Below are 12,608 nucleotides of genomic sequence, written 5' to 3' on the forward strand. Positions count from 1 at the left end.
AACGCGTGGTAGCTAGGATACGTGTATAAAAGTACCAAAAAGGGGAGAAGCTTCCACTTATGCATATTTATTCACAAAAAATATTTCCACCTTGACCACTCTTCACTCGGGAGCTCAGCAGTACGCAAACACGCGTTCCCTAGCGAACTCCCAACATTGTTGTAAGGTCCACGTCAGAGTCACTGTCGTCACTGTAGCGTGCCATGGTGCTTTAATTATTTAGTATGATTTGGGGAAAACTCCCACGAAGAATAGTTAACAAAAAAGAAAGCAATAGTAATCCAAATCTGCGTTTTTTACTCACTCGAAGATCCAGGAAATAGACTGATACCATGGGAATGTCGCAGCTGCGATTAGGCCGTCGATTCCACAAAATAGACTGATCCGAAAATCTGCTGTGGGACCGAAGAATAAAAAAAATGGACAGATCCGAAACCAAAATTGCAGACGCGGTGGGACCGTCGGATCCAGAAAATAGACAGATCCCTTACTTGACTGAGGATCCAGGAAAAATGTTCGGGCGCTAGTTGTAACGCGTGGTGGGTAGGATGCGTGCATACAGGGATCAAAAAGGGGGAGAAGCTTCCACTTATGCACATTTATTCAGTAAAAATAATAATTCCATCTTGACCACTCACTTCACTCCCCTTGTTTCCATTTGACTGGAAATTGGATCCAAAAGCAGCACATCGTGGCATTTTACTTCGTGAGTTTAGGCAGCAATAAGCAATTGCTGAACACGAAAGATACCAATGATGTCATCACTGCGAGCCCGCAAACCATGGCGCCAATGGTCAAAATATGGACTAAATATTATAAAATGTTGCCATTGATTTAACATTTTACGTGTTTCTAACAACAATATTTTAGTACAAGAGAACAATTGTGGTTTATTAGAGCCTACATGTATTTAAGTTAGAGGATCACTTTAACAAAAGATTTCAGTCTCCTTTTAGTAGACAGAAAAAGTGCTTACTTTTACCACAATTTCATTCATTTAAAAAAAAAATAAAATAAAAAAATCAACAAGGTAACCACAGATACCACCCGAAAGTCTTTGCTGCAGTGAATGGTGCAAAGACTTTTGGGTAAAAAGATTTTCAAAGCTTTTTTAATCTGATGGACAAACCTCATTTGTCATTCCACTGATGATTTCATCCTGAATGTCGTCCTCAAAGTCGTCCTCGTCCTCACTTTGAGACATCATGTGCTTGGTTGAACCATAGTCTTCCTCATCACCTTCCTCCTCCTGGGGACCGCAACATCATTATTCAAACGAGCCCAAAAAGAGGACTTGCAAGCTGACGCCGTCAGGCCACGCCCCCCACCTCCGGTCCATTGTCCTGGTCAATCTGAGTAATCCTCGGATCCTTGTTGGGCGGGGCAGGAGGGGCCCGGCTGGGCACGAGCACCACCTAGAGACAACAAATGCCAGTGTGACTCGGAAGTGACCCTGGAATACCCCATAATTAAAAAAAAAGTCACCCAAAATTTACAGGTGACCAAAAATAAACAGGAAAGGACCAGGGAATGTGACTAAAACTGTACAGGAATGCTCCAAAATGAACAGAAAGTGGATCCAAATTAACAAGAAAGCCCAAAATGAGACCATAAACTGTGGCGGGATTTTTGCGCAAGGCGATCGGTCGCAAACCTTCTGCGCCAAGGCGGAGAACTTGAGCACGCGAAGGGTCTCGTCGATGGCTGACGCGCATTGGCTGACGTTAACCAACATGCGTACTTTGCTGCCGCCGCTTAAGAAGCCTTGCAGATAATGAGTCAGCTTGCTCTCGCGGAAAGGCACGTGCTGCGGTGCTCTGAATACGGGAAAAAAAGTCAAATATGAATTTTAAAAAATTAAACAGATAAAGAATATATAAATGTAAATAAAATGGTAATGAAAAAGTACTAAATTACTGCACATTCACTTGAATGCAATGCATGACGCACACACAAACGGTCAGTTTGCCCCGACGCTCAGCCATGTAATTAATATTGAAATACAGTACTGCTCATTTAGCACACAGAAAGAAAATCGAGCATTCTCAGGGTTGCCCCCCCCCCCCATTTAATTTTTTTTAATGACTATTGTCAAGCCTGCCTCTTCCCTAAAAGCAGAGTTCAAGCTAGGTGCAATGCACTAATGTACAGCTCTATTGCTGCTCCACCAATATCAGACAAGTCGAATAACAAATGTAAAAAAATTAATTTAAAAAAATGGGACCATCAAGTTTATATATTTTTAGGGCTGTCAAATTTATCGCGTTAACGGGCAGTAATTATTTTTTTAAATTAATCGCGTTAAAATATTTGACGCAATTAACGCATGCACGGAATGACCCTTTCATGCGTTGCCTCGAACAGTTCACAATGATGCAGTTTTAGCACATTTGGAGCTTAAAGGCAGAGAAATGCGAGTGGACACAGGCATTCATTGACGATCTTTTACTTTACACCCTTAATTGAACACAACGCAGAACATACTGTATACAATTTGCAGCCACCACTGACAGTCATGGTTGCCCAACTTCCAATCATGCATTTGGGCAGAACAGTTAAGTCGCTACAGTATCATTTAGTGAAAGCACAAGAAAAATAATATTCCTATCTCTCAAAAAAAATAATGTTCACAAAAAGAAAAGCGCTCAATGCAAAGAGAACTGGCATTCCCAAACAAAATAGCAATGCAAAATACACATAAAACTTAATCAGACTTAGCCTTGCCTAGATCTCTAATTACCGTATTGGCCCGAATATAAGACGATGTTTTTTGCACTGAAATAAGATTGAAAAAGAGGAGGTCGTCTTATAACTGCGGCCTAAAAAAAAAAAAAAAAAAAAAACTGCGGCCTAGACATATACCCATTCACGACGCTTGATGGCGCCAGTCATCAATGAATCGAATGCTGAACGCGACTCGGGCGGCCAAAGCGAACCCCTGACATGAAGAAGAAAGTGGTAAGAAGGAAAAGAGAAGAAAATACCGGTAATAGAAGAGATAACCGAAAATGGAGAAACTTCGCGACAATTTGGAGAAAAGTGGGTCGAAGATTGGCCAGGTTAACCGGTGTTTGGCCATTCCTTACTACGCGGCGAAACGTCCTACACAATGCTCAGGGCGCTTGCATATGCATTCACACGCATGCGCACATCGGTTGGAAGCGGCGAGTACTCACTATTTTTGTTTTTATTTAGTTATTTAGAACCTTTTCACAGCCTCAAAGATACTTTTTGCATGTATTACCCTCTCATACTTTTAACCATTGTGTTTTTTTGTGTTAGCTTTGAAGCAGTTGACCACATTAGTCACGTAGCGTATTTAAACCGTCCTTATTTGACATAACTACATTTAAGTATTTTCTGCAGGCATTTCTTTAGTACGTTATTCCTGTATGCATCTAAACAAAACAAGTTTAGAGCACACGGTAGTAATTTAGGTGTCAAATTCGACTAATGTAGGACGTTTCGCCGATGTAGGACATTTTGGCAGAACACCGGCAGCTGAGGAGAAGTTATGACGCGAACTTCAAGTTGATGGTGATAAATGAGGCGGTGTCTTCAAACAACTGCAAAGCGGCTGTGAAATATGGTGTCACAGAGTGTAATGTACGGAGATGTAGAGCTCAAAAAGATCGCCTAAAAAATGCTCACAGTCAGAGAAAAGCTTTCCGTGGTCGTTTCTGTATAAAAATTAATTTGGTGTTCAAAAAGTCTTTTTTCAAACTTGAGTCTTGAAAAAGAGGGGGTCGTCTTATAATCGGGGTCGTCTTATATTCGGGCCAATACGGTAATTTAAAACTCGCCATTGACACCTTGTGGTGTACAGTGGTACCTCTACATACGAATTTAATTCGTTCCAGGACCTTGTTTGTAAGTCGAAATGGTCGTATGTCGAGCAGGATTTTCCCATAGGAATACATTATAATTCCATTAATTCGTTCCAAAGCCTAAAAACATACACTAAATTCTTAATAAATACTGCTGGCACTGTTACAAATGGCAATTAAACATAGAAAAACAAATAAGTTATAAATAAATAAGTCAGAATAATATAATAATAAGAAGAATAATTAATAATTATTCCTGTAAATAATGTAACGAATTGGATTCTAATATGGCGGCCACTTTTTACTGTCCCTGAACGCACCGCGAAGCTGACGTCATAGTGAGATAGGTCGGTGCGGTAGAGATAATACTTTCGTTTTCTTGAGAGCAGTCAACTGCTTAAGACAATGGGCGTTTTGTGTTGGATAAGTTCTTAAATAAATGATAAAAACGTGACGAAGCTGGCGATTTCCTTGGCAATGTTACCACAATAATAATTGTCACCTTAACTTATAAATAGTGGCGAACGGTGGTCGGAAGAGGACCATGGAGCTATATTGTTGAGCCAGTTCAGGGACGCGCACCCCAAGCTCATATTTTTCTATAACTTGCATCTTCATTTCAAAGGTAAGCATTACTTTTTTCCTTGTTTCTCCAACTGTATCAACTTTTTTTGAAAACTGTGTTGATTTCTCACACAAGAAAATCCACCGTGCGTTCGTTTGCAGTGCTGTCATGTCGTCGTATTTCGAGCAACTCGTCGGATGTAGAAACAAATGGCGGCTCAAATTTTACGTCGGATGTCGAAAAGATCGTGTGTCGAAGTGATCGTATGTAGAGGTACCACTGTATTTTCAATCACTACTTTACTTATCTTTCCATTCCAACAATGATTTACAGAAAAATATGGCAAATTTTAGAGATCGTTTAAATTGTGATCAATTACAATTAATTAATTTTTAAGCTGTGATTAACTCGAATAAAATGTTTAATTGTTTGACAGCCCTAATATTTGTTTAATGCCTCAAACATTTAATGCTTTTTAAGGCCTGAATTTTGACCAAATCCATTCAAAGACTTTTAATACTTTTTAATGACCCGCATACCGTATACCCTGTACAGCGACTTGGATGCATCTGAGCGCATTTTTAGCTACTCTACTACTACACTTGCGTTAACCCAAATACGGCTTTTGCTAGTTAAAAATGGCATTTCACACGAAAACGCTGAAGACGGCACACACTTTGCATTGCGGTTGTGACGAAGCGCGTTGATGCACTTTCCCAGGATGAGCAGCGAGGAGTTAATGTTTCCCGCCTCCTTCAGCCGTTGGCCTTGGTTTTGAGTCTTGTCACAGCGTTCCGAGCCGGCCAGGTCGCACAGGCACAACCTGCCCGATAACAACACAAAGTCGCCGTTAGCGGCGCTGTTGTAGTGAGGCGGCAGGCGGTCCACCTACTCGCTGATGGCGACCTCTGGTGGAGATTCCCCGTCCTTTGTCCTCAGAATGCGAATGGAGAAGATGCTGTGACTGCAAAATTCAAGGCAATTTTCCACAAAGTTAGCTTAAAAAACTGGATTATTTACACGCTCAATGATCGTGTTTATACGTTCAATCTGTATTTTGGAATTATCTACGGAAGGCGGAGCTTAGGTATTTGGTGTTTGTGTTCAAGAAAACAAAAAAATAAAGGGTGAAGGTGATTCAATTATGAGGTCATGAGGTCAAAGGTCACAGACGTCAGAAAAATAATTTCGTGACTACATACGAACAACTACAGAGATCAAATGAAATGGGAGTCAGAAAAGGAATTTCGCAAAAACAATTTAAGTGATTAGAATATTTGCAGGATATGATTATAACATTGTATAAACAGAAAAGGATTCAATTTGGGGTCAAAAGGTCAAAAGTTAGAAAAATTAATTTTGTTATATCTCAAGAACAAAAAGCCAAGGCTCAAACTTGCAGGAAATTATTATAATGTGAAACAGAAGAGGTGATTAAATTTTGGGGTCGTGAGGTCAAAGGTCACAAAGGTCAGATAAGGAATTTCTTACATTTAAGAATGACTATAGGGGTTATTATCAAATTTGTAGGATATGTTGAAATATCACGTAGAAGAGGCGATTCAAGTTTGGGGTCAAGAGGTCAAAGGTCACAAAGAATTTCGCTATAACTCTATAACAAATTAAGGGATTATTCATTATTGTTTCACTGGTAAGGTATTGGATCAGGACTCAAAAGCAAATATGATTGGAACATCCTTACTTTGTATAAATTCATATTTAATACCTACCCCCCCCCCCCCCCCCCCCCCCAAAATAAAAAATAAATAGGATGCCGTGCGTGTGTGTTGGAAACCTTCGGCTGGAAAGCTGGTTTATCTTTGTGGAGGAGAAGCTTTGGTTACTTTTGCCCAGCTTGACAACTCTGTAGGCCTCATCGGCGTCGTCCACTTGCACCCAGCGCAGGTCTGCCGAGAAGAAGACACATTAGACGCTTGTCAATCCGGAGGACGGACAAAGCGCCGGCCCACCTTTAACGAAGGCATTGCCATGGGCGTCCTGAGACAAGCGCAGGGCCGTCCTGCGGCCCGTGCCGCCGGGCGCCGCCTCCAGGAGGTCGTGGATGTTCTCGTTGTAGATCTCGCAGAAGGAGACCCAGACGGAGAACTTGTCGTGGGCTTCCTCTCCCAGGCTCAGTCGCTCTTCCGCAGTCTCCCGGAGCCACGCAGAGTCTGACAAAACAAGACGCAGGCGGTCACGCTTCACCGAAAACTATTTGACAATTCTATCATTCCATCGGTGCCGAGCTTCTCGGTCCAAATGTGGACGTCTATAAATGTTGTTGGTGCCCAATGAATTACAAAAAGACATGACATGCAAAAATACTGCTTTTCACTCCAGTTGATTTTCATGTCCAAAATCATGTGACCCAAAATGAACAGGAAATTGTCAGAAAATGCCCAAAAATCATCAGAAACTGACAAATAATTAACAATAAAGGAATCGAATAAGGAAATACTCCAAATTAAACAGGAAGTGACCAATGAATAAAAAGTTACTTAGAAGTGCCTTAAAATAAAAAGTAGGTGACCCAAAATGCACAAGAAGGGAACCTTGAATGTCCCGGATCTAGAGCCTGGCGGTACACACAAAATTTACCGTTACTGAAATTCTTCACGATGACCGACGTAATTTTGACAATGTCGGTAATTTAATAAAACAAGAAAATATAGTCTTTTCATCCCGCTTTGACTCTGTGTTGTCCGGTTATGTTCATTACCGTTTAAGAAAGCAGTCAGTGTGCTTACGTATGGAGTCACTTGGTTATCAGGAACTCAAACACACAAAAGCCCGGTAGGCTAACGCTAGCGCCTATCGCTACAAGCAAACGTGATGGAGTCAGGCTTAAGGGAGCTTCGCCAAACTTTCACCTGACATTAAGTAGACTCTTGGCGGCTTCCAGACGGGCTTTCACCCGCTTTCCTCCCTGATTCTCACGATTTCAGGAGAGGGTGCTTTCTACTGGTAGCCAGGCCACGGGCTAACGCTACCGGCTAACACTACTAATGAACCTCATGGAGTCGGATAGAGGCCCTAACCTTACCGAAACGGCTGAACTTAATGAGTGGATTAGGCACGGACTGCACCTAGCAATTAACATGTCGCGTTATTTTGCATCTGTGTGTGTGTGCGATTTCTGTGATGTATTTTATGATGGTAAAGCATTCAGCATAAATTATAATCCAACAGTGAAGCCTATAATAATATGACCGTTTAATGGCCACAGCTATTTTTCTGTACGTGCTTGCTTTATTCTGTGTCATTACTGCCATCATAAAATCTTAAATGTTTCATTGACAAAAGAGCAATATAGCTTTAATTTGTGTGTGTGTCTGGGGGGGTTGCATGTGTGCGTTTATGTATTAAAAAATGCTCTGGAAAAAAAAACCTAAAACCTTGAAGTAAACACTTGTGTTGAGTAATCATGTCACAGCAGCCATTAACAATAAGCTGTCTGTTTGAAGTATACTGTTCAAGCTGTAAGTCATTTTTGTTACAATGTCATGATTGCACAGTCGTCGTATTAATTTTTATAATGTTGTACATTGTTCAAGTCATACAAGCTGTTTTAATTGTTCATACTTGAATTCTTATTGTTTTGTTATTGTAAGATTTTTTTTATATACTTAAGGTTTAGACTGCATGTACAATTGTAAATCTTTAATTGTAAGCTGGTAAATAAATCAACGGGAAACAGTTAATTTGTATTTGATGCATTGATTCAGATTTTCAAATGATACAACAGTCCACTTTGGCGAATTTATCGTTATCGAGGTAAATCTGCTCAATTTACCGTGATACCTACTTGAGGCCATATCGTCCAGCCCTAACCGGAAGTGACCTGGAAGCACCCTAAAATCAACATGAAATGATCCAAACTGTACACAAAGAAACTCGCCTTGAAAGAATGTCTTGCTGTCGTCGCTCCCCAATGTGCTGTCGCTTCCGCTTTTGAGGCGTCTCAGCAGGTTGTCCTTGAAGGCAGCGTCCTGGGCTCGCTGCTCCTCGCTCAGCCTGACGAGCTCTCGGCAGCGATGGGGCTTGACGTCCGGGCGGTCCGAGACCTTCTCCCCCAAGCTGGAGAAGATGAGGTCCAGGGACCTGGGCAGGATGCCGGCATCGTCGTCCGTCCCTAACAGGGGATGAGAGACGTGTCAAACCCTGTGAAGGGATGACTGAGAGAGGATACCCACCTAAAAAAGTGAAGGTTTTGCCAGCGTTGGTCACACCGTACGTGAAGACCAGAGAATTCCCTCCGTGGAGAACATGTCCGACCAGTTCCTTGACCGTTCCTCGGAACAACTCCTTCTGGCTGGTGTCCGGACCGTAAACCTGCTCAGGAACAACAGCGTGTAACTGCAGGCTATTTGTTTCCCCGTTCCAGTGAAAAGGAACGTGAAGTCTAACATAATGGCACTGAAAAATGAGCATTAACAGGCAGTCCTCCCAGTTTCAATGAATTGGACGTGTATTGTTGTCCAAGGCAGGTAATGCATTACTTGTAGATCACTATGTTGTCGATTTTAGGGTACTTACAGGTCGCTTCCTATTGATTTTGGGTCATTTCCTTTACATTTTAGAACATTTCCTGCTGACTTTGGGCATTTCTCACTTTCTGTTGTTTTGGGACATTCTACAGTGACTCGGAAATCAAGTCACTGCTTACCATTGACAACGATATACGTCCAATTAATTGAAACGAGGACTGGCATTGAATGCTCATCTCTCAATGTCATTGACGGCGCCATACGTCCAATCTATTTGGACTGAAAAGTTCGACAGAAAATACAAAACGCTGGTCCGAAACCGACCTGCGAGAACTGAAAGCGCTGAGCTGCGTGCGCGAAGACTTTCTCGGAGCCGAGGTTGGCCGACTTCGGTCTGACCAAAATGGTATCGGGCGGCTCCACGGACAAGCAGCCCTCTGAACAAATGCCCAAGCCGGCACGTATCTGCGACTCGGTCGCCGTCAGGGGTCGGACGCGGAGGTAGACCTTCACGTGTTCTTTCTCCTCCGAGCCACCGGGCTGCGCCACAAAAGAAACAAAAACAACAATGACTCAGAACAATGAACTCTTTGTGTACCGTTGACCAGTGTTGTTTTCGTCAACGATGGCGATAATGAAAATATTTTGTCGACGAACAATTTTTTCATGGCGATGACGCGCTGAAAGCTGAAAACATGTCTTGGGAGACTAAAACATAACGAGATGGATGCCACTTGTTGTGTGACGACAAGTGGAAAATTAGCCATAGTTTCAGTCACAAATTCACAATGTGTGATATTCTCTTATTGTATGTGTTGTTAGAACGCATTTAGCCGTGTTTGGTTGTGTCACTCATGTGACGTGCTGCACCACCCACCCCCGCCCACGCTTAAGCCTGTGCCCATTCTAGGCTCACTTTGTATCGAATGTGTCAGGTGTTGCTTGGTAAGTTTTGCTTTCTTATCTTGGCTAGATATACCACGTTGCTTTAGTATTTAAAAGTCTGTGCTGAGTAATCATCACACACTAAACTAACTTGTAGCTTTAGCATAGCATTCACGTTAGCATTAGCATTTAGCGCCGTAACTCGGCGTCTTCTTAAACTCTTGGAAAACATTTTACCTACAGTTCGTGGTGTTCAGGAGTGTTTAATTAATAGCAAAAAAATGTGCTGTTTTCCTGCCAAATGTGTACCGTATTGGCCCGAATATAAGACGGCCCTGATTATAAGACGACCCCCTCTTTTTCAAGACAAGTTTGAAAAAAGACTTTTTGAACACCAAATTAACTTTTATACAGAAAACAATTACAGTACATCTGAAACAAATAATTATAATAATATATTTGAGAGAAAAAGCATGTTATTTTGCCTCATTCAAATCTTAATATCTGAACATTTATATACGTATGTAAATTAAAGTGCAATCACATTCGTAAACGAATGGCTTCTGGTTTTTGAAATGTAAATAAACCAATCTATAGTGATAAAAAAACAAAATTGCAATAACTGCATTAACCATCAAAGTGAAGTCTAACTGTAACTAGTCTTGAAACAAATCTGAATAAGGAAAAACATTGCAATAAAATAAAGCAAACTTTTTAAACTTGAGAGTAGCTGAGATCTGTCATGACAGAACATCGCTTCAATGATATCTGGCGCCATCTAGTGTAGTGATTGGGTATAACGTCTAGACCGAGAATATAAGACGACCCCCGCTTTTTCAGTCTTATTTCAATGCAAAAAACACCGTCTTATATTCGGGCCAATACAGTATTATCATGATGAAAATGTTGATGTCCTTGTAGACTCCATAGTTATGTGCTCCTCTGTCATATTCATTCGAAATTGTTGGAAACCTTTTATTTATTTAATTATTCATGGACTAAAACTTTTGACATTTATAGGCGAAAAGATTTTGAGAAATGTCAACTAAAACTAGACGAAGACTACCAGTTTGAAATGACTAAAATAGGACTAAGAATACTAAGTATTTTCATCCAAAAGACTAAGACGAAGATGAAAATTAAAATGGCTGCCAAAATCAACACTGCCGTTGACGATAATAGACGCCTGATGATTGTGTGTCCAGTCGTCCTTCTGGTGTGAATTAAGTGCTGCAATTATTTAACAATTAATTCGGGTAATTTGATTAGAAAAAAAAAAAAAACTTCAAATCTAATTTTGCTGCTTCGAGGATTCGTTTAAAGAATCATGATAATATCGGTTACCAAAAATTATCGGCCAATAATGGCAATTATGACGTCACACCGATAGTCTTGATTTTAAAAAATAAAACGATAATTATGTACTTGATTTAGCTTCCAAATGCGCGGTATCGACGCAGTTTTGTCCTATTCTGCGCTGACGCCTCAACCGCTCTTAAAGACATTTTTGTACATTTAAGTATTTACTTTGTAAGTATTATTAATATTAATTAATGTACATTGTTTAGATGTTGGAATTTTCTACCTGTTCACATTTGATGTGAAAAAAGTAACATTTGCTCTTGTGTATAATATAAAACTGTATATATATGTCTTAATAGAATTATTGGTTATCAGCTGGAAGGAGGAGGGAATTAGTGGTTATCGGTTGAAAAATAAATTATCGGGCATCACAAATTTAATTAGAGTGGCCTTGTAATGGTTTGTTTTGAAAGTGTTAGCATTTAGTCTTATTTATTTGGGGGATACACTGCCCTCTAGTGGCAATAGTGAATATGATTTAACATTGCTGAATCCAGCTACTCAATCTTAAAACCAACATACATTTTTGTTTGAGCTATTATGTTTTTTTTTATGCATTCGTAATTTAGTTTATAGGTATATTAAGCAGTTTCTTGTGGGAATGTGTTTGAACAATTTGTTCAGAGCATTGTAAAAAAGTTAGCATTTTCTAGCATTTAAGGTATCGGACTTTTTTCTGTGCAGGTTAGCCAATTGTTCATTTGTTGTACTTACATCCTCATTTATTTATTTATTTATTTATTTATACTGTTAGAGGCTAAGCTCAGGTATTTGAATTTGTTTTTAAATGAAAGTGCAATTCTGTATAGTTTGAAGAAACACAATTTCATTTCGTATTCGCATTTAATGCTGTTTTGAAAGTGCAATCTCAGCAAGCCTGTTTTACATCTCCTAAAATTTATTCTGCAACACATGAAATATTCCTGATCAGATTACTCGATTATTGGAACTGATAGACTAATCAATTAAATAACCGATAGCTGCGGCCCTATGTGAATTGAAATGAATTCTTCACTATTAGACGTCCAATCATTTGAAGAGGGAGGCTGCCAGACCTCCCTCTTTAAACGGATTAGGCGTCCACCGCCGTTCATGGCAGGCATTGAATTGTAACGCTTGATAATGTTCGTCAGTACCAGAATGTGTTGCGAGTCGCCGCTGCTGTCCTCAGAGCACAAACCAGCGAGGTCATCCATCACGTCCGGGTCAAGCTGACATGATTCTGTCATCCTGTCACAACATCAGCACATCACCAAAATAAAATAGAAAGACATACAAGTCCATGGTGGGGAATGCCGAGGTTTTGATTCAAATAACAGTAAAAACATCCAAAGTCACTAAACGGCAAAGAATGAAGGAAAGTGACGTCTTTTGCTAGTGCTAAAAAAGCTAATTAGCTAAGAACACTTGTCAATACTCGTCACTTTCGGGACTTCAATACACAAAAAAGCAGAACAAAGGTGTCCTAAAATGTCACCAAGC

General features: G+C 40.4%; 2 protein-coding genes across 3 annotated transcripts in view; one reads left to right on the forward strand and one right to left on the reverse strand.

The window, feature by feature from the left end:
• LOC130922784 (kinesin-like protein KIF20B) overlaps positions 1 to 12,608 on the reverse strand; it is a 37,309-nt gene that overhangs the window by 24,567 nt on the left and 134 nt on the right. For both annotated transcript variants that reach the window (XM_057847827.1, XM_057847826.1), the window contains exons 2-12: positions 12,263 to 12,356; positions 9,204 to 9,419; positions 8,586 to 8,724; positions 8,291 to 8,524; positions 6,363 to 6,563; positions 6,188 to 6,299; positions 5,285 to 5,356; positions 5,069 to 5,215; positions 1,655 to 1,817; positions 1,329 to 1,415; positions 1,130 to 1,249 (exon numbers count right to left, since the gene is read on the reverse strand). In XM_057847827.1, coding sequence (XP_057703810.1) covers positions 1,130 to 1,249; positions 1,329 to 1,415; positions 1,655 to 1,817; positions 5,069 to 5,215; positions 5,285 to 5,356; positions 6,188 to 6,299; positions 6,363 to 6,563; positions 8,291 to 8,524; positions 8,586 to 8,724; positions 9,204 to 9,419; positions 12,263 to 12,355 — 1,584 coding nt within the window. In that variant the 5' untranslated portion in view covers position 12,356. The remainder of the gene's footprint in view (positions 1 to 1,129; positions 1,250 to 1,328; positions 1,416 to 1,654; positions 1,818 to 5,068; positions 5,216 to 5,284; positions 5,357 to 6,187; positions 6,300 to 6,362; positions 6,564 to 8,290; positions 8,525 to 8,585; positions 8,725 to 9,203; positions 9,420 to 12,262; positions 12,357 to 12,608) is intronic.
• Positions 1 to 12,608, forward strand: part of LOC130922668 (high affinity choline transporter 1-like) — a 38,797-nt gene that overhangs the window by 11,281 nt on the left and 14,908 nt on the right. The window lies entirely within an intron of this gene.

The sequence above is a fragment of the Corythoichthys intestinalis genome, chromosome 10 (genome assembly GCF_030265065.1).
Source record: "Corythoichthys intestinalis isolate RoL2023-P3 chromosome 10, ASM3026506v1, whole genome shotgun sequence".
Lineage (NCBI taxonomy): Eukaryota > Metazoa > Chordata > Actinopteri > Syngnathiformes > Syngnathidae > Corythoichthys > Corythoichthys intestinalis.